At 45.4% G+C, this 18,810-nt stretch overlaps 1 protein-coding gene across 1 annotated transcript in view; it reads right to left on the bottom strand.

Annotated features, from left to right (window-relative positions):
* SWT1 (SWT1 RNA endoribonuclease homolog) overlaps window positions 1-18,810 on the bottom strand; it is a gene marked incomplete at its 5' end in the record, with an annotated part of 36,157 nt that overhangs the window by 5,058 nt on the left and 12,289 nt on the right. Inside the window, 6 exons of the mRNA XM_084266501.1 lie at window positions 9,838-9,966; window positions 11,931-12,142; window positions 14,068-14,213; window positions 15,292-15,430; window positions 16,306-16,457; window positions 17,908-18,044. Coding sequence (XP_084122627.1) covers window positions 9,838-9,966; window positions 11,931-12,142; window positions 14,068-14,213; window positions 15,292-15,430; window positions 16,306-16,457; window positions 17,908-18,044 — 915 coding nt within the window. The remainder of the gene's footprint in view (window positions 1-9,837; window positions 9,967-11,930; window positions 12,143-14,067; window positions 14,214-15,291; window positions 15,431-16,305; window positions 16,458-17,907; window positions 18,045-18,810) is intronic.

Genomic DNA, 18,810 nt, shown 5'->3' with positions numbered 1-18,810 from the left:
TTGTGGGTAAGAATCAAGGGGCAGGCAAGTGTGAGTGACACTGTTGTGGGTGTGTACTACAGGCCCCCTGAGCAGCAGGAGCGAGTTGATAGTGCATTCTATAAGCAGCTAGAAGTAGCCTCGAGATCCCAGGCGCTGGTCCTTATGGGGGACTTCAATTACCCAGATATTTGCTGGGCAAGCAACAGGGCCAGTTGTATGCAGTCCAGACAGTTTCTGCAGTGTGTAGAAGACAATTTCCTGCTACAGATGGTGCCAGAACCTACAGGGGGAGGACAGATACTGGATCTTGTTTTTACCAACAAGGACGGAGTCATTGGGGAAGTGAAAGTCAGGGGCAGCTTGGGGCAAAGTGACCATGAAATGGTAGAATTCAAGATCCTGAGTGGAAGAAGCAAGCCAAAAATTAGGATAGCTACCCTGAATTTTGGGAGAGCAAACTTCGATCTCCTCCGCAACCTAATAGGAGCTGTCCCATGGGCTATGCTGTTTGAGGGAATGTGGGTCCCTTGCTGAACAAGGCGGGTGTCCTGGTAACGGGGGATGCTGAGAAGGGGGAGATACTGAATGCCTTCTTTGCCTCGGTCTTCACTTCAAAGGCCCCTGGGGACCCTGGAATAAAGTAATAGAGTTTGGGAAATAAAGAGCTTCCCTCTGGTTGAGGTGGGGGTGGCCCAGGAGTGTCTCAAAGGGACTAACACACATAAATCCATGGGCCCGGATGGGATGCACCCACGTGTGCTGAGGGAGCTGGTGGAGGTAATTGCTGAGCTGCTCTCTGTCATCTTCAACAGGTCTTGGAGAACAGGAGAAGTGCCTGAGAACTGGAGGATAGCCAATGTCACTCCAGTCTTTAAAAAGGGCAGAAAGGAGGATCCCAGCAACTATAGGCCAGTCAGCCTCACTTTTGTCCCTGCAAAGGCAGGATGCCATCTTCAAGCAATTGGAAGAGAAGAAGGTCATGAGGAGGAGTCAGCATGGATTCACCAAGGGGGGATTGTGCTTGACCAATCTCATAGCCTTCTATGATCTCATCAGCGGCTGGGTGGATGAAGGGAGAGCAGTGGATGTCATCTAACTTGACTTCAGTAAGGCTTTTGATACTGTCTCCCATGACATCCTGATAGCAAAGCTGAGAGAGCATGGGATAGAGGAGTGGACAGCGAGGTGGGTTGAGAATTGGCTGTCGGACCGAGCCCAGAGGGTGGTGATCAGTGGAGAAGAATCTGACTGGAGGCCTGTGACTAGCGGGGTTCCCCAGGGCTTGGTGTTGGGTCCAGTCCTGTTTAATATCTTCACTGACAACCTTGATGAGGGAATAGCATCCACCCTCAGCCAGTACCTGATGATACAAAGCTGGGAGGAGTGGCTGACACGCAGGACACTGCGCTGCCATCCAGAGAGACCTGGACAGGCTGGAGAGCTGGGCAGGGAGAAACTTAATGAAGTTCAAGAAAAGCAAGTGTAGAGTCTGGCACCTGGGAAGGAATAACCACTTGAATCAGTACAGGCTGGGTACCTGCTGGAGAAGAGCGCAGTGGAGAAGGACCTGGGGGTCCTGGTAGATGACAGGTTGGCCATGAGCCAGCAGTGTGCCCTGGTGGCTCAGAGAACCAATGGGATCCTGGGGGACATCAGGAGGAGTGTGGCCAGCAGGTCAAAGGAGGTGATCCTCCCCCTCTACTCTGCCCTAGCCAGGCCTCACCTGGAGTATTGTGTCCAGTTCTGGGCTCCCTGGTGTAAAAATGACAGGGATCTCCTGGAGAGAGTCCAGAGAAGGGCTACAAAGGTGATTAAGGGCCTGGAGCATCTCCCCTGTGAGGAAAGACTGAGTGACCTGGGGCTGTTCAGCCTAGAGAAAAGACGACTAAGGGGGGACCTAATTAAAGTCTATAATTATCTTAAGCAGGGGATGCAGGGGGAATCAGCCAGCCCCTTTTCAGTGCTCTGTGGAGACAGGAAAAGGGGCAATGGCTGCAAGTCAGAGCACAGGGAGTTCCGCACCAACATGCAGAAGAACTTTTACACAGTGAGGGTGAGGGAGCCCTGGGACAGGCTGCCCAGGGGGTGTGGAGTCTCCGTCTCTGGAGATATTCCAGACCTGTCTGGACGCCTCCCTGTGCAATATGAGCTGGGGAGCTGCTTTGGCAGGGGGGTTGGACCTGATGATTTTTCAAGGTCCCTTCCAACCCCTATGATTCTATGAAACTTTGATCTTTGAAGAACTTTCTCTTCCCACTCCTCTAAAAACATTGCATTATTATTCAATTATTTCACATACTATTTCTGTTCAGACTTTCTACAAAGGCTTTTTTTCCTAATTACAAATTCAACTGATGCTTTCAGGAGCAACATCTCTATCTGGAGGGGAAGAAAGCCAGCGATGAGTAACAACTGCTGGCAGGTTTTTCTCCTCACTGTGATTCCCAGAGGTGCTGTGACCATTGCTGATGGGCTTGGGTCAGCAGCGACTCCAGCCTTGAGCCAGCTGGTGTTTGCTCTGTGGGGCTTGGGGGAAGCTTCCAGCTGCTTCTTGCAGCAGCCATCCCTGCAGCCACCTTCTCCACCAGAACCCACCATGCAAAACTGCGACACCCAGTTTTGTCACTCATAGTAAGAGCCAATTCCAGCCCACTACTGGGAAACAAAGACAGCGTTTGGGGGCTGGAGAGAAGAGTTTTTATGAAGAACCCAGCACCACATGAAATCAGAGTTTATCTAGCCAGGGACACAGCAGCTGGCAGCAGCACTTGGGTCTTTCCCAAAAAACCTACTCCTCCTTCCCCACGGTGCAGGCAGAGATCTCGCCCGCGGAAGGAATGACCAGCTTTGGGCTCTCCTGCAAGGCATGGGAGGTTCCAAGACACACACTGCCATTTCCACAAGTCTCCAAACTCCATCCAAGGAGGGATTCTCATGAAAATTAATTATCCTAATCCTCCTAGGTGGCTGCAATCTGGTTATACCTCAGTGGAACTCAATTTACAGAGCACACAACCCTCTAAAGCATGACAAACCCCAAACACCAGGTAACACTTGCCATACGTTAAGAAGTGCTGATAAAACCCTGCCTTACCTGAAGTACTAAGTATGTAAATAACAATTCAGAGAATGAGAGGACTGGGGGAAAATAGAAGGAAGCCTAATTGAAAAAAACTCTTCTGTTTGGGAAGCTCTGTTCACTTTCCCATGGGAAAGCACACAAATTCTCCCCTCCCTCCGCTTGCAAGCTGTAAGCCTTTATAAATGAATTAATTAGGAACTGAAAAAACCCACTGAAAAACTGACAGAGTAAGTTAAACCCCCTGGTTTAAAACAGACAGACAGCATCCTTTAAACAGGCTGGAAGGCAGTGAGACACCACAGGATTGATGGTAACCAGTCAGCCCACTGCTTATTTTCATCACGATTTTGCACACAGCCACAAAAATCAGGTGCACGTTCTTCTCCCCTTTGTGAAAAGATGTCCCAAATATTGTTTTCCTTAAATCAAACCTTTTCCCATGCCAACCTCAAGCCAGCAACAGAGCCGACCAGCTGATTTTCCTACCAATACCTCAATGCCTTCAACTGCTACGTCAGCACGAAAGCCATCAGCTCTGCCAGTGTTAAAAGCCCCGCAGAGACAATTTGGCAAACATCCCTGGAACGGCCGGGGATCCTGGCAGCCCGGAGGGCCCGGGGCTACGGTTCCCACAGAGCAGCGCTATGTAGCTGCCAGCCAGCAGCCCTGTCTGCCCGGGACAATACATCAGCTTCAGCTGTGGCATCCATCCCCTGCAGCATAAACAAACCCGGGGCTAGCGAGCCTGGGACAGCGTGGCTTCCACCACTGGGGATTTGTGCACCTCTTCCTTCATGGAAGACGGAGGTGAGCTGGCACATTTGTGCTCTCCACCTGAACCCAGCCACGCACAACCACACCAACAAGGTCACGCTCTTCATTTCTTGTGAGGACAGAGAACCAAACACACCTGCTGCTTTCTGTACTGCTGACAAAAGCACACTAGCAGGCGGCTAACATTACCAGTTTAGCACACTAGAAGGTACCAGACCCGAGGCAGACATACTGACCAACTGTACTTCTGGCTCATTGTGAAAAAACCCTCAAAACATGGAATAAAATGTGTGGATGAGCATGTCAGTCCCTCAATGTTACATCCTGTAGCTTAGTTCATGGAGTTTGCTTGGATTATCACAACTGGTTGTGAGGTCATATCACAGGACAGGAAGCCTGGCACTTGGCTCAAAGCTTTACAGTATCTTTTGGGGGATCTTTACACTATCCTTATGTTATCTTTTTGGGGATATTATTAAGGTTTATCAATATCTGAAGTGTGGGACAGAGGGGGAAATGGCCAGCCTCTTCTCAGTGTCTGTGGGGACAGGACAAGGGGTGATGGCCTCAAGTTGGAGCACAGGAAGTTCTGCACCAATATGTGGAAGAACTTCTTCCTGGTAAGGGAGCCCTGAGACAGGCTGACCAGGGGGGTGTGAAGTCTCCTTCTCTGGAGATAGTCCAGCCCCTTCTGGACAGGTGTCCCTGTGTGACCTGTCCCAGGGACCCTGCTTTGGCAGGGGGGGTTGGACCTGATGATCTCTAGAGCTCCCTTCCTAACCCTACAACTCTGTGATCCTCACATAGAAGACAGCTGTTCCTTCCAAGGAAGAGCCACTGCCTCACTCGGAGGACTGAAAAGGAGTTGGTGAGAGAAAAGCTGCACCATTAACTCCCCCCAGAGATTCTTAGCAGGTCAGCATTCCCACAACAGGATGACTGCTGTTTTCAGCTAAAGAGGAACTGGAAAACAAGCTCGAGTCTTGGAATACATTTTTCTGTAGGGAATTCTCAGGCGTTTTGGCATGCCGGGCACTGATTTCCCACCACCGCTGCGATCTACTGGTTTTAATCATTTTATGTGCCATTCATCTCCCTGTGTGACAGAACAGAGAAGCTCTAAGAGAGGACGTACGTTGGGAAATCAGGACGTGTTTGTACGTACGTGGCCTCTGCATCTATTACTTCATTAAATCCAAGTTGCTCAGCGAGAAGTTGTCTGCCTCAGGTATAGAAGCATGTCCAGAAAACACCCTCTGAGTTGACAGCACACAAAGCACATGGGCTCTTCTGTAAAACTCTAGCAAGCACTCAGAACCTCAGCACTGTGACCACTGCATCTTTGCCATTTAACCGCTGCTTTGCCTTCTCACAGAATCACAAGGTTTAAGATTGAGTCCAACCATACTCAACCTCTACTAACCCATATCCCTGAGCACCTCATCTACCGATCTGTTAAACACACCCAGGGTTGGGGACTCAGCCCCCTTTCTAGGCAGCCTGTTCCAGGTCCTACCAACTGTTTGGGGAAGAACTTTTCCCTCACATCTGATCTGACCCTGCTCTGGTGCAGCTTGAGCCCATTCCCCCTCATCCTGTCCCCTGGCTGAAGAGACCATCGCCCACCTCTCTGCACCCTCCTGTCAGGTCACTGTAGGCAGTGATAAGGTCTCCCCTCAGCCTCCTCTTCTCCAGGCTGAACACCCCCAGCTCCCTCAGCCGCTCCTCAGAAGGTTTGCTCTCCAGCCTCTTCCCCAGCCTGGTTGCCCTTCCCTGGACATGCTCCAGGACCTCAATGTCCTTAAGGTGAGGTGACATCAAGGTAACTTCAAGGTATTTCAAAAGCAAAGGATGGAAAGCCACTCAGTTGCTTTGCCTCTCCTCTCAGCGCAGCTGTGCAAAACCAAGTGACAAGCAGCCCCACATTACATACTGCAACTCCAAATCGATCCTGCCCTGAGCAGGCGCGGGCTCAGACGCCGGGTGACATGAAAGCTGGGCTGACACTAAAATGTATTTCGTTAGTCAAGCTACAAACCACTATGTGGTTCTGAGATACCTGTTCTTGGGGCAGAAGAGGGAAAGGAGAGAGCCAGGCTTAACGATCTCGATTTCTGAAGCAACCAGGCTTCCCGAACCACTCGGAGCATTTCTATACCCACTGTTCAGTCACTTCTCTGATGCCCAAGACACACATAGATGTTGAAATACAATAAGCCAGAGTGGAAGCGGGTAGGAAATAGCTGACAGCACAGTTCCTTGCTTATGCAACCTGGGGAGCAAGCAGAGCCTATTTGGAAAGGATCAGAAAGCTAACTTAGCAAGCAGAAGGAAGAACTCCAAACCCTATAAGACAATCTGGCAGCGAAAGCACGTCAGCCTGTCAGCTGCTCACTGCCACTGAAGTCCTGGGCAATGCCAAGTCAAGCATGTGGGTGTACATCAGGTGAGCCTGCATGATGATGGCTGCCCAGCCTGGCCAAACCCCTGTGCCTCAGCATCTGTCACACTGAGCCACCGTGGTGCTTTAACCGCTCTAGCTGATCACCTGCAGCATCAGGTGGGTAATACTGTCACAAAGCATTAGCCAAGCCAAAAAATCCCTGGGGTTCATCAAAAAAACATGCCACTTAACCGTGTGAAGTCAAGCTGACCTGTAAAAAGCCCACTGCCAGAGTACCAGGGAAAAACCCTACTGCCAGAGTACCAGGGAAGCAAAAAAAGAGGAGAAATGGGAAAACAAAGCTTCTAGGCAGCTTGTTAACAACTCCTCATCATACTGCTCCAGGGGACTCAAACCAGGGTTACAGTGATCAGCACACCCCAGAGTGTTGTTCAACCTCAACCTACCCAGGAAATTAACAGGACTTTCCCCAAAACAAAGTCAAATTCATGCTTTGTCCTACTGTAGAAGTACTTCAGGTGTCAGATCTTGGAGCCATCTTGTCCAGCTGCCTCTTCTCCAGCTTTACAAGGTCAGAAAGGGCCACAGCTTTTACAACACTAACACATTCACTCACTCTTTGCAGCTTAAAGGGAACAAGGCTTAAGCAGCTGCCACAGCATCAACCTCTGCCCTGCAGCTTGCTCCTTGCAGGCCAGTGTCAGCTGTGTTGGAAAGAGACAGAGAAACTGTGCAGTTTCTTACAGATCTCATTTAAATAACCAGGAGGGTAAAGGACAAATTTGGACCCTGGCAGCAGAGGAGGCTGTAGGTAAGTTCAGGTGTAACAAGAGATGGCAAAGAATCCACATAGGAAAGAAAACACTCCATCTAGGTGAAAATCTTTGGTCACATGCTGCATGTTTTCAACTACATCTGAGATGATGGTTACAATACCACAGAAAGCTGAGCTTTGGAAATGCTATTACTGATGTAAAGTGGATTTTTGATTTGTAAATAAGGGGACATTTCCACATTGGTGTTGACTCAGAGTTCAGTTTCAGAAAGGCTGAGCGACCAAGGCAAGGCAAATCTCCCTCTCAGTCCTGCAAACTTCAGTACTCTGAAATACACATAAACCTGCAAAGATTCCTAAACACGGCTTCTAGTTCTCTGGAAAACCTACTCTGATGTCTCACACTAACTTAAAATACTTAGACTCGAGCCTAAACCACCAGATAACGTTACAGTCTCGCCGGATTTCTTGCCCCATGCCGCCTCCTACTGCCAATCTGCAGAACAAACTCAGAGCTGGCATTTCCAAACCCCACCGTGCGGGGAAATTACACACCCAGGATCATCCTGTGAGTGGAGTAAATAACACGCTGCAGCTTAGCAGAGGAAAGGAAAGTATGAAAGTAATTTTTAAAGCCATTTCATAAACGTTATTGAGTGCCACAGTAATCATGTGGAACAGAAAACACTCTCTGCATTTCAGTTAGAGTCAAATTATACTAAAACACCTATGCTAATGGCTTTAACAGGCAAAGTGCATCTTTTGTAACACAGACTTCTCCTGGTATGATGTGAGAGCTTTGCATTGTTACAGAGCTATCTCCTAACAGGAAATACAAGAGGTAAGTAGCTGTCAGTAAAAGAAATAGAAAGTCTTTTGTTACAGCCACACAAAACGTTAATGAAATGCCCAAACGAAGAAGAATATCCCTGAAGCCCCACATTCCCATTATATCTCATCCAGCACATACACAAACTGATACACCAGGATTTCTTGCAAGAACTTTAGGAGCGGAATGAGAAGGACCAGGTTTAGCAGTAACCTGCTTTATTAAAGCAATTCCTTTAGAGAGAGAACTGACATCACCACTCCTAAATCTAATCACAGCTGCGAGTACTGAGCCAAGCGGTGCTGGAAATGAACCAAGTGCCACTGAGCTACTTTGGCTCACACTGCTGCCCACACTCTGCTGGTTCTACTCTCGTAATATTTAGACCATTTATCTCAGAAAGACAGACAAGGATTCCTCAAAAGGGCTTGTCCCACTGTTAGCACACTGTATCAGGACTGCTCTCGTAACTACAGCGTAAGGACTGTGATCCTTCAGAAAAGACTGTCGTGAACATCACTGCACACTGCTTAATGCCAGTTTAAAAGCTTGGTGCTTTGGTAGATGGAGAGAAAAAGCACTTCTTGAAAATAATTATGGTCATCAGATAACGTCTAACAAGGCTGCAACAGTCTGCGGTGGAAATGTAATATAACGGGGAATCACATTTTTTTTGGAAAAAACTTATAAGACCATCAAGACCAACCGTTCCTGTCCTGTGCTAAACCATATCCCTGAGCACCTCATCTACCATTTTTTTAATGCATCCAGGGGCAGTGACTCAGACCCCTCCCTGGGCAGCCTGTGCCAGGCCCTGACAACTCTTTCAGTACAAAATGTTTTCCTACTGTCTGATCTGACCCTGCCCTGGTGCAGCTGGAGCCCATTCCCCCTTGTCCTGTCACCTGGCTGAAGAGACCATCGCCCACCTCTCTGCACCCTCCTGTCAGGTCAGTGTAGGCAGTGATAAGGTCTCCCCTCAGCCTGCTCTTCTCCAGGCTGAACACCCCCAGCCCCCTCAGCCGCTCCTCGGATGATTTGCCCTCCAGCCCCTTCCCCAGCCTGGTTGCCCAACTCATGTACAAGGCAGGTTGTTGGTGTACAGCACAAGCCCAGCCCTTCACCTGCATCTGTTTCAGTGCTGTAACCTCTTTGCAGCATTACCATGAACTGATTCCCTCAACCAAACACCTCCTGCCACTCAGATCAATGGCCTGTAACACTTTAGGACACTCATAGGAGTTGCTGAAACTTCAGCCACAATTCCAAACTCGCTCCCACAAACACTCTTTAATGCAAATGATAAAGGAGGAGCGACAAGGTAAAGCTTCCTTCTGTGGCTGTTCCTGCTGGTGAATAAACTCCACTGTCATTATGAAGGGCTAAGACTGCACAGGAGATGCCCTATGCTTTCTGAAGCTTATTTTGTTTTTAAAGAGTGCAGAATGATAAAAGAGGAGAAAAAAAAGAAGGAAGACAGAGGGAGCATGATGGTTCCTAAGCCAAGTCCAGCTGATGCTCATTGAATACAGCTCATGAATACAGCTCTAGAATCAGCAACAGCAAAGTCCTAAAACTTTCTGTCTTTCACTGTACCAGTTTTCCCCAATTCCAGTGGGCCTCACTTTTGAAAAACAAACACTCTGAATTATTCACAGTTGTTGCCATCAGAGCTAATTTATTAGTTAATCATGTCATAGATGCAGCTACTCTGAGCAGAGGTAAACGTCTTGTCTCTGAACACTGGAAAACAAGCCCCAAGTCATAAAGAAAAAGAAAATTCACAAGATACCTGACTGTCTGCAACTATTTCTTACTCTATTGGTACTAAGAAACAGTTCTAGAGCACCATGATGATCAAGATTTTTACTGAAATTCATGTAATTAAGCACACATAAGCAGCTGTAGCTTGGCATCAGAAGATTTCAGTGACTGCTGTGGCTTTAGGTGACTGACTCACACTAGCTTTTATGGCCAGCTTAAATGCTTACCTACTAATTCCTTCACGGATATCGTTCACAGCTGCCAACAGTTTCTGCAGACCTAAAAAAGCTTCTTCAAGGGAAGATTTTGCAGCCACAGTCACTGTGCTGGGGTCCAACTTATGGAAAATTTCAATACTAACATTAAAAAGAAAGAAAGAAGTTAATAAAAATCCAGCAGTCAATAGAAATCCCCCAAATTCAGAGAAACCCAGCATCTATTGTACCCCACAAACCCAATGTAAAACATAAATCTGTACCAAAACTACGCTATCTAAACCAGTCTTAGAATGAATAGTAGAAAGACCATGGCTGACAACTGTACATCTCTGTTTGAAATCACAGAATCATAGAATCATAGGGATTGGAAAGGACCTCGAGAGCTCATCGGGTCCAACCCCCCTGCCAAAGCAGCTTCCCAGCTCATATTGCACAGGGAGGTGTCCAGACGGGTCTGGAATATCTCCAGAGACGGAGACTCCACACCCGCCTTGGGCAGCCTATTCCAGTGCTCTGACACCCTCACTGTGTACCTTCAGTCTTCCTTGGTGCCTGTGTTCTACCTCAGAGTTACAATTTATGGTTAAACCTCACTGAGAAGGAGCCAGACTCTTCACGCACAGAAGTACACCCGAGTAAGCCTCTCTTAGACGTAAGCTCTTAAGTAGTAAAATGCTTTCCATCCATTTTCCAAGGAGCTTCATTCACCAGATTTACTGGAAGGAGCTATTTTCTTGATGAGCAGGAAGAGTATAAAGTAACCTCTGATTCTAAAATGTTATCTTCTTTTACAGCATGGTCCTTGCCATGTGGCTTGAGACAACAGTCAGTTGCTCCTGAAAGGAGGTTGTAGAGAGGTGGGCAATGGTCTCTTCATCCAAGTGACAGGTGGTAGGACAAGGGGGAATGGGCTCAAGCTGCACCAGGGCAGGGACAGATCAGATGTGAGGGAAAAATTCTTCCCTGAAAGAGTCGTCAGGGCCTGGCACAGGCTGCCCAGGGAGGGGGCTGAGTCACCATCCCTGGGTGTGTTTAACAGACAGGGAGATGAGGTGCTCAGGGATATGGTTTAGCACAGGACAGGAGCAGTTGGACTCGATCTCAGAGGTCTTTTCCAACCTGGTGATTCTGGGATTCTGATTATAAAAATGATGCACTCAAAGAGTTTTTCCTCAACACATACATGAAACCTTCAAATTCACAATTACTCTCAGGGCTCTCTGGCTAACCTGAGTGGCACACACATGCCCACTCCTAACCAGCAGAATAACCTGCAGCGGTGTAAGCCAAGAGGAGTATGATGGTGCAGTACATTCACACACTAGCATAGAAACAGCATCAGTAGAGTTACTATCAGTGTTTATTAGGTGAGTCCTTATCAGACCACTAAAAATGGGAGTTCCTTCGTGCTTGACATCACTCAGAACCCTCCTCTGAAAAGATCTTGGATTAGGACTACAGAAAAGCCCCAGGGTCTATTGTGATAGCATCCAAAAGCATTGCTTCTCAGTGTATTCAACCAGATTCTTCAAAAATAACCAAATTAAAACTATTGGTAAATCACCTAGACAAAGGAAGGGGAGTAATTTAATGCAACTGAGTTTCTATGAGTAAAGAAATCATCACCACAGTCTTCATTTGAATTTCAGAGTGAAGGCTTTTGCTGAACAAGAAAACTTACTCTATTTCAAGTTGATTCAAGTTTTTAAAAAGTAAAAAAACTTTGCATAAGCCCTGACAGTTCCACAGGATTTGGAAAGAAACTAACCACAAGGAAACTTAGAGCCTGAATGCCTCTTTTTTACAGACAAAAGTGATGTATCCATGGTTGTCTCACATTTGTGGCTCCTCCAGGTTTTTCAGCACCATTCCCTAACTTATTTGAGCCTCTGTCCAGAAAAAGAGCAGTGGCCTAGACAGATCACTGCCTGCACCCACACAACAATTTGCATCCTCTAAAGCTCTCTGTGACAAGTTGTGTGATTTTTTTTTTGTGTGTGTTGGTTCTGATTAATTACCAATAACTTCTTTAAAACCAGGGGGGAAAAGTGAAAAAGATCTAAGGTTATATAGAAGTTCTGAATTTCTTTAGCATACCATACCTATATAAATTTATTGTATTCCATACACCTTCAAGGACCGACCAGATTTCCTGGTGCCTGTTTTCTTGAGTTACATGAAAGCTTGGCTGTAGCTTTTTTTCTTCTTCAGAGTTTGGCAGATTTGGTGTCATTGCTTCCATTTTTTCACATGCAGCATTTTCTGAAAGAACTGTGATGTCTTCTGATAAATCCTGTTGAGTGTCTGACCTCACCTTATAAAACAGTTCAGCAAACAATGAGTCTATTTGGTTTCTAACCTGAGAATACTTGAACACTTCTATTTAGGGTTGTTTTTTTTTTTTTAAGTAATGCTCTAAAAAGCAAAGCAGATCTCATCTAGTCATAGCCCTCCTTATTTCAGTCTCTGCATCTAAAGTATCTCTCAGTCTTTCACCAAGTCTATGTGTATATAGTTATTTTTTACAGATAGGAAATGGAAGCTCCCCAGGCACAGTAAGCTGGTGGAAACAAGAACTGCTTCTTACTTCCTACCTCACAATTGCTGGCATGTTTCCCCCTGCAACAGCACAAAGTGTCATCTACTCATTTAGCAAACCAGTTTGGAAAATTTGCCCACGTTAAACTGATCTGCAATGCACCCAGAATCACAGACTGGTCTGGGTTGGAAGGGACCCCAAGGATCACAGAGCTCCAACCCTCTGACACAGGCAGGGCCATCAACCTCCAGGCCTGGAGCTAAACAAGGTTGCCCAGGGACCCAGCCAACCTGGCCTTGAACACTCCCAAGGATGGGGCACCCACCCCGTCTCTGGGCAGCCCGTTCCAGCTCCTCACCACTCTCTCTGCAAAGAGATTCCCCCTAAGATCTCCTCTAACCCTTCCCTCCTTCAGCTTCACTCCATCCCCCTTGTCCTGCTGGGCTCTGCCCTTGAACAAGCTGATTCCCCTCCTGTTTCTCTGCTCCCTTCAGGGACTGTAAGGCTGCAATGAGGTTCCCCCTCAGCTTTCTCTTCTCCAAGCTGAACAAGCCCAGCTCCCTCAGCCTCTCTTCATGCTCCAGCCCTCTGATCACCTTTCTTCACCCTGACCACCTTCTTCCCTTCAGCTTTCTCCAGAACTGAACATTTTACAGATCCTCTGACCCATATTCTTTCCCATATATGAAAATATTTCGTCTTCCATGCTCACTATTCCATTTTTTATGCCATTACATATAGAACTCTCAGTAACCACAAACAAGACACTGGAATTTCTCCCACAGCAACTCAGAGATGAGCTGGATGCAGAGACACAGGTCTCAACACACCAGGTGTCAGGACACCCCCATTAGCTATCGCTAAGCACATAAGACAAGTGAGCCTGTTCTTTCTGTGCAGCACCAGAGCTACCAAGCCAATGAAAGCTGAAACAGCACGTCTAGGAAGAGCAGTACTACATCCATGTCAGAAGGAGAAACAACAATTTTAATATTTAAGACCCTTTTCATCAGCTACAAATCACAAAATCTCAGAACAGTTTGGGTAGAAATGGACCCCAAAGCCCCCCAACACAGTGCCACCCCTAACAGAGGGACAGCCCCCACCTTCAGTTTGATTTATGACTTGTGTGCATACCACAAGTAATTTTAAGACTGCTGAGATCTGTATTTTCAGGAAATCAGCAGCTTCCCTGAGCAGTGCAACACTCCCATAAATCCCAGACTCACAGAAATTTGGTATTTTGGGGTCTGCACCCCACCTCTTACTGGTGTCATAAAGAATGTTCCTTCCCAAGTGCACTCTCTGTGGGCACCCCAACAGGTGTGAAGTCTTTCCCCTTTTCAAAACACTCTTCCAGAGTAACCAAACTTTCTTACTGATGGAGTAGAAAACTAAGACATTTTTCCTGAAAGCAGCTAAATAATGCTTATTGGTCACTCTTCTAATAGCAACGCATTTACACTGGAGAAAGAACTCTACCAAGGATATACATAAAGGCAGGTATGTGCTATGTGAAAAAAAAAAACCACTTAAATTTGGGGTTTATTAATTTTGAAAACAGTCCAACAACAACATTTCCTGCAATAATTTATTGAATTTACTGGAGTAATTTAGAAGTTTAAGCCAGGTTTGTAAATATGAATGTGGAGCAACTTCAAGATGATGTTAGGTGAACAAATATGGAATGGTCCTCTTACCTGGGTAAGCATGTGGTGCAGCTTGTTCACCTCAGCGTAGGCCTGGGGAAGGACACCGTTATAGTCTGACCTTGAGCTGAAAGCATGGAGTAGTTTTTTGGATTCCTGAAGCAGGAGATGCACTGTTGAGTCATCAACTGGTTTACCTATTTAGACATAAATATGTGAAACAGGAAGAAAAAAGTAGGAGACGTTAGGAGTTATCAATCTTAGGATGCAAGTTTAATACTCAGGTACTGACTGGAGCACATAAAAAGCCTGGGAAATGGTCTGGAAGCGTTGGATAAAACACTCTCAAAGGAGACATGTGCGAGCTTTACACCTCTCACTCCTTAATGAAGTTTTCCAAATTTATCCCAGGACCTGGCAAGATGATAAACTGGCATATCCAAAACAACTCTGCAGAACAGCATGATCCCAAAAGAGGGGGTATCTGTTAAAATCCAATTCTTAAAGACATCTTAAAAAAAAAAAATTGAAAGGGTTGGCTGGGTTTTTCTGTTGGCTTTTTTTATTTTAAAACCAACCTCCCTGCCCTTACCTCACCTATCTCATTAAATAGTCTTTACTTCATCAAGAGTGAAGACCATCAGGCCATACATAAGGTCATCACAAAGGAGGGAGAAAGATCCATTTTATAAATGGTTCAGAGACTTTGGTCACTGTTAATATATATATTCATTCAAATGTTTTTTCCCCTGGCACCCAAGAGATGCAGAAAATAAAGTCTGATATATCTGACAGCATCCATGCATTTGTTTGAAAGGTAGAAAGGTCTTTGTACAAAAAGTGAAAAAAGAAAGCCAGCAGAATACTGAATTACCAAAACCAACTCCCAAACATTTCAGAAACCATTTGTGTGGCCGTTGCAGATGGTATTTACACCTATCTTGGCACAAGTTGTTTGTTCCTTCTTTTCTCACATCATTCACAACTCATCAATTCCAGTTCAATTCCTGCTCTAAAGCTACAAAAACAGTGTTGGGATTTTGTCACCCATCCAGGGACTAAACTGTGGATCACTAAACAAAGTAGGTAAGGCTGGCCAGGACCATCCATTTGGGTAATCTTAAATTGAAAAACAAAAAGCAGAAGAGAACAGAACTTGTTATGATCCACACGTGCAGAGTATGCACGTTTCAAAGCACCTGCTCCTGTAACCATTAAAACCAGAACAGTGAGTTTGTTTACAAGGTTACAATTAACATTCTCAAAGATTCTTACCTGTACAGAGGTGTTTATGGAGACATTCAACAGTTGAAAGCAATTTCCTTGGCACGACATAATCAAAAACAGCCACCCAGTGTTTTCTGTAACACTTCAGCAAGTTTGCTACAGTCCAGGGTGGCTTCAGGTAGACTATCTGAAAGAAAACACCCTCAATTCAAAGGCTGATTGTCACATAGACATCAGCCACCGCTCTGTTCTTCAATAAAGTTCTGATTTGTGCTTGCTGAAGGAGAACTTCAGTGATTCCTCAGAAATGAGGCTATGTTCAGGTTTAATGAGGTTACACCTTTGATTCAGTAGCATCGTGGCATAAAGAGATGCTCACGTAGAAGCGTGTCACCATTTGCTGGATTCCTGGTTCCACTTTTCTCAAGCATTCCAAATTCTGAGCCCAGTCTTAAAGCGTTACTTACATACAAAGGCAAGAGCCACAGTAGAGGCACCTTTGGTTTTCCAGCATTGTTAAAATGTCTGAATAAACACACACACTTCCCCTGGCTGCAACTATACTTCCAGTCCCTGAAACGTGCCTATAAGAAAGCTGGGGAAGAACTGTTCCCAAGGGCACAGAGCAATACAATGAGGAGGGATGGTTTTAAACTAGAAAAGGGGAGATTTTAGGTTGGGTATTAGGAAAAAGTGCAGCATCACTCCCTGAGTATTGTATTCAGACATGATGGAATGATTTCTTGAAGGACAGGAATGCAGAAAATTCTAGAAAAGCTGAAATAGAAATTTAATGCAACTAACATGAAGAGTTCTAAGTATTTACCACGATTAGCCAGCATCTCTTTTATTAAGAGACTATTAAAATACTGTGCAGTCGTTAATGGAAAAATAATCTTGTTATAATGTGATATGGTACAACTGAGAACTCAACTGCTCGCTGGTAGTGAGCCAGATAACGTAAGTGCCTGGCTTAGCACCGGTACTAACGCCATTATGACACCAAGGACATTTACACCTCTTAATACTTGAAATATTAAGGAAGATGACATAAGAAACCACCTCCATCCATAGGTTTCCAAATGCAATTTCCATTTCAGTCTCTAAAATACAAGATAACGCTTCTCCTAAGTTCTTTTCAAGGTCTGGAAGCACATTTGGGAATCGCACAGTAAGACCAGCGTCGCCTCTTTCTGTCTTCTCAGACTTAGTGCCTGTCAAACAAATGACAATAAAAGGTACTTACTGCAACTGCTTCTAGACTGGATTTCTGTTGATAGCACACAAAACTCCTTCATTTCAAGGCAGACTGCACTATATAACATAAATACCAAGTAGATGGGATACATCTAATTAAGTTTCAAGTATTTCCAGCTATACCCCCTTGTAATGTGGGTATTTTTAATTATGAGCTACTAACCAAGAAGATTAATTTCCCCAGAGCATTAGTCATTTGTGATCTTCATCCACATTTCTTTTTACTTTAAATAACTTAAGAGAATATACAGCCAGTGGGCTCATCAGCAAGAATAAGATCTCATCTTAATACTGTAAGCAGCAGCCCAAGGATCAAGTTGCTCCATTCGGGATACAGGTAAAGGCATGAACACAAAACAGAACCAGTGACCTCAGCATACTGAATATTAAAATCACTAATAGGGACCAAACTGGCTTAACTAAAAACCCCAAACCCCTCTTTTCAGCCCTGAAAAGCTCAGAACACCTTTTAAGTGTCATTAAACACAGGAAATTCATGCTGTGTTTTGTTGGGTTGTGGGGTTTTTTTCCCCTATAAAACAAAACTACAAAGCTGAGAGATAGAGGTTTTAATAAAGGTCTCAAACCTTTCAGAAAACCATTTACCTGGACAGGCTGAGAAGTGGACTCAGGTGAACCTCATGAGGTTCAACAAAGCCAAGCACAGGGTCCTGCACCTGGGTCAGGAAAATCCCCATGATCCATACAGGTTAGGAGATGATGTGCTAGATGGAAGCAGCCCTGAGAAAAAGGACTTGGCGGGACTCATAGATGAGAAGCTGGACAGGAGCCACCAATGTGCATCTGCAGCCCAGAAGGCCAACCCCATCCTGGGCTGCGTTGTAAGGAGTGGGGGCAGCAGATCTAGAGAGGGGATTCTGTCCCTTGGCTCTGCTCTGGGGAGACCTCACCTGGGCTGCTGTGTCCAGCTTTGGAGCCCTCAGCACAAGGAGGACATGAACCTGTTGAAGCACATCCAGAGGAGGCCACAAAAATGATCAAAGGGCTGCAGCACCTCTCCTACAGAGACAGGCTGAAAGAGTCTGGCCTTGTTCAGCTTGGAGAAGAGAAGGTTCTGGGGGGACCTTATAGCAACCTTTCAGTCCCTGGAGACATTCAAGGTCAAGCTTGATGGGCTTTGAGTGACCTGATGTAGTGAAGATGTCCCTGCTTTCTGCAGGAGTTGGACTACATGGCCTCTGAAGGTCCCTTCCGACCTAATGCATTCTATGAGCCTATGGTTCTACCTCTGAAAACAGAAAAGCTGCCCCAGACAAAAAAGCATTCCTGAGGATTCAAATTATATCAAACCTGAGATCATAGCAGGAACTACTCTCCCTCTCCTACAGAGACTACTACGTGTCTCAAAAACCTCCATATGTATTCATGCACAAGAAATAAACTTACCACGTTTTGAGTGCTGCAGCTCCACACAGTTCTGGTGCCTGTTTACATTCAGATTCTGCAGAGCAGTAACCAAATCAGCTTTGCAGAAAGCCTTGACCTCACTCACAATGGCTTTATTACACAAATTTTTATCGTCCCTAGGAGAAGAGAATGAACTGCTGACATAAACCCGGCATTACTGCATAGTAAGTAACAACAGCAACACAAAAATTGCCTTCAAGAAGCTTAGTTTGTGAGCTTCGTTATACATGAGTCTTTCTGTCTTGAGCAATTAGTTCAAAAACTTGAACCAGAAAATTAACTAAAGCAGCTACCCTGGAAGAAAAAAAAAAAAGAAACATATTGAAAAATGTTTCAGGGTTTGGGTTTGTTTTAAGGAAAAAAGCAGCTATAAATACTATAGCATCAACACCTAATTACTCTGACCTCTGCAGGCAAACAAGGCAATGATTCCAGAGCAGTAACAGCTCCCTCAATTGCTGCAAGGAATCCTCCTTTTCCACACCCATTTTTACTGTTCTACTGGCCAAACCGCTGGCCCAAACACCCCTCCAAGGTATATGCTGCTCCAGAACTACTTTAAAGGTGCAACACAAAGTTTCATCCCAGTACTTTCTCAAAAGTTTCCATTCCCTCTAAAGATAAAGGGATTTTCAGATGAACAGCACTTCTGCAGTCACCGCCTCTTGTTAACTCAAGACCATTAACAGCTGCCCCACCAATACTGCAACTAAAGCAGTATTTTCAGCAGCAACCCAATCCAAAGTATTTCCCCATCTCAATCATTAATACAATTTTTTTTTTCCTATTTTGTGGCTCTAATGGTATTTTTAATGAGAAATCAGACTAAACTCTGAGAAAGCTATTCTTTAAAAAGTTTTTTTAATTGAACATTTGATAAAC

This window comes from Gallinula chloropus (assembly GCF_964237585.1).
Source record: "Gallinula chloropus genome assembly, chromosome: 6".
NCBI lineage: Eukaryota > Metazoa > Chordata > Aves > Gruiformes > Rallidae > Gallinula > Gallinula chloropus.
The sequence above is the reverse complement of the archived record's forward strand: the minus strand, read 5'-3'. Positions and strand labels throughout refer to the sequence as shown.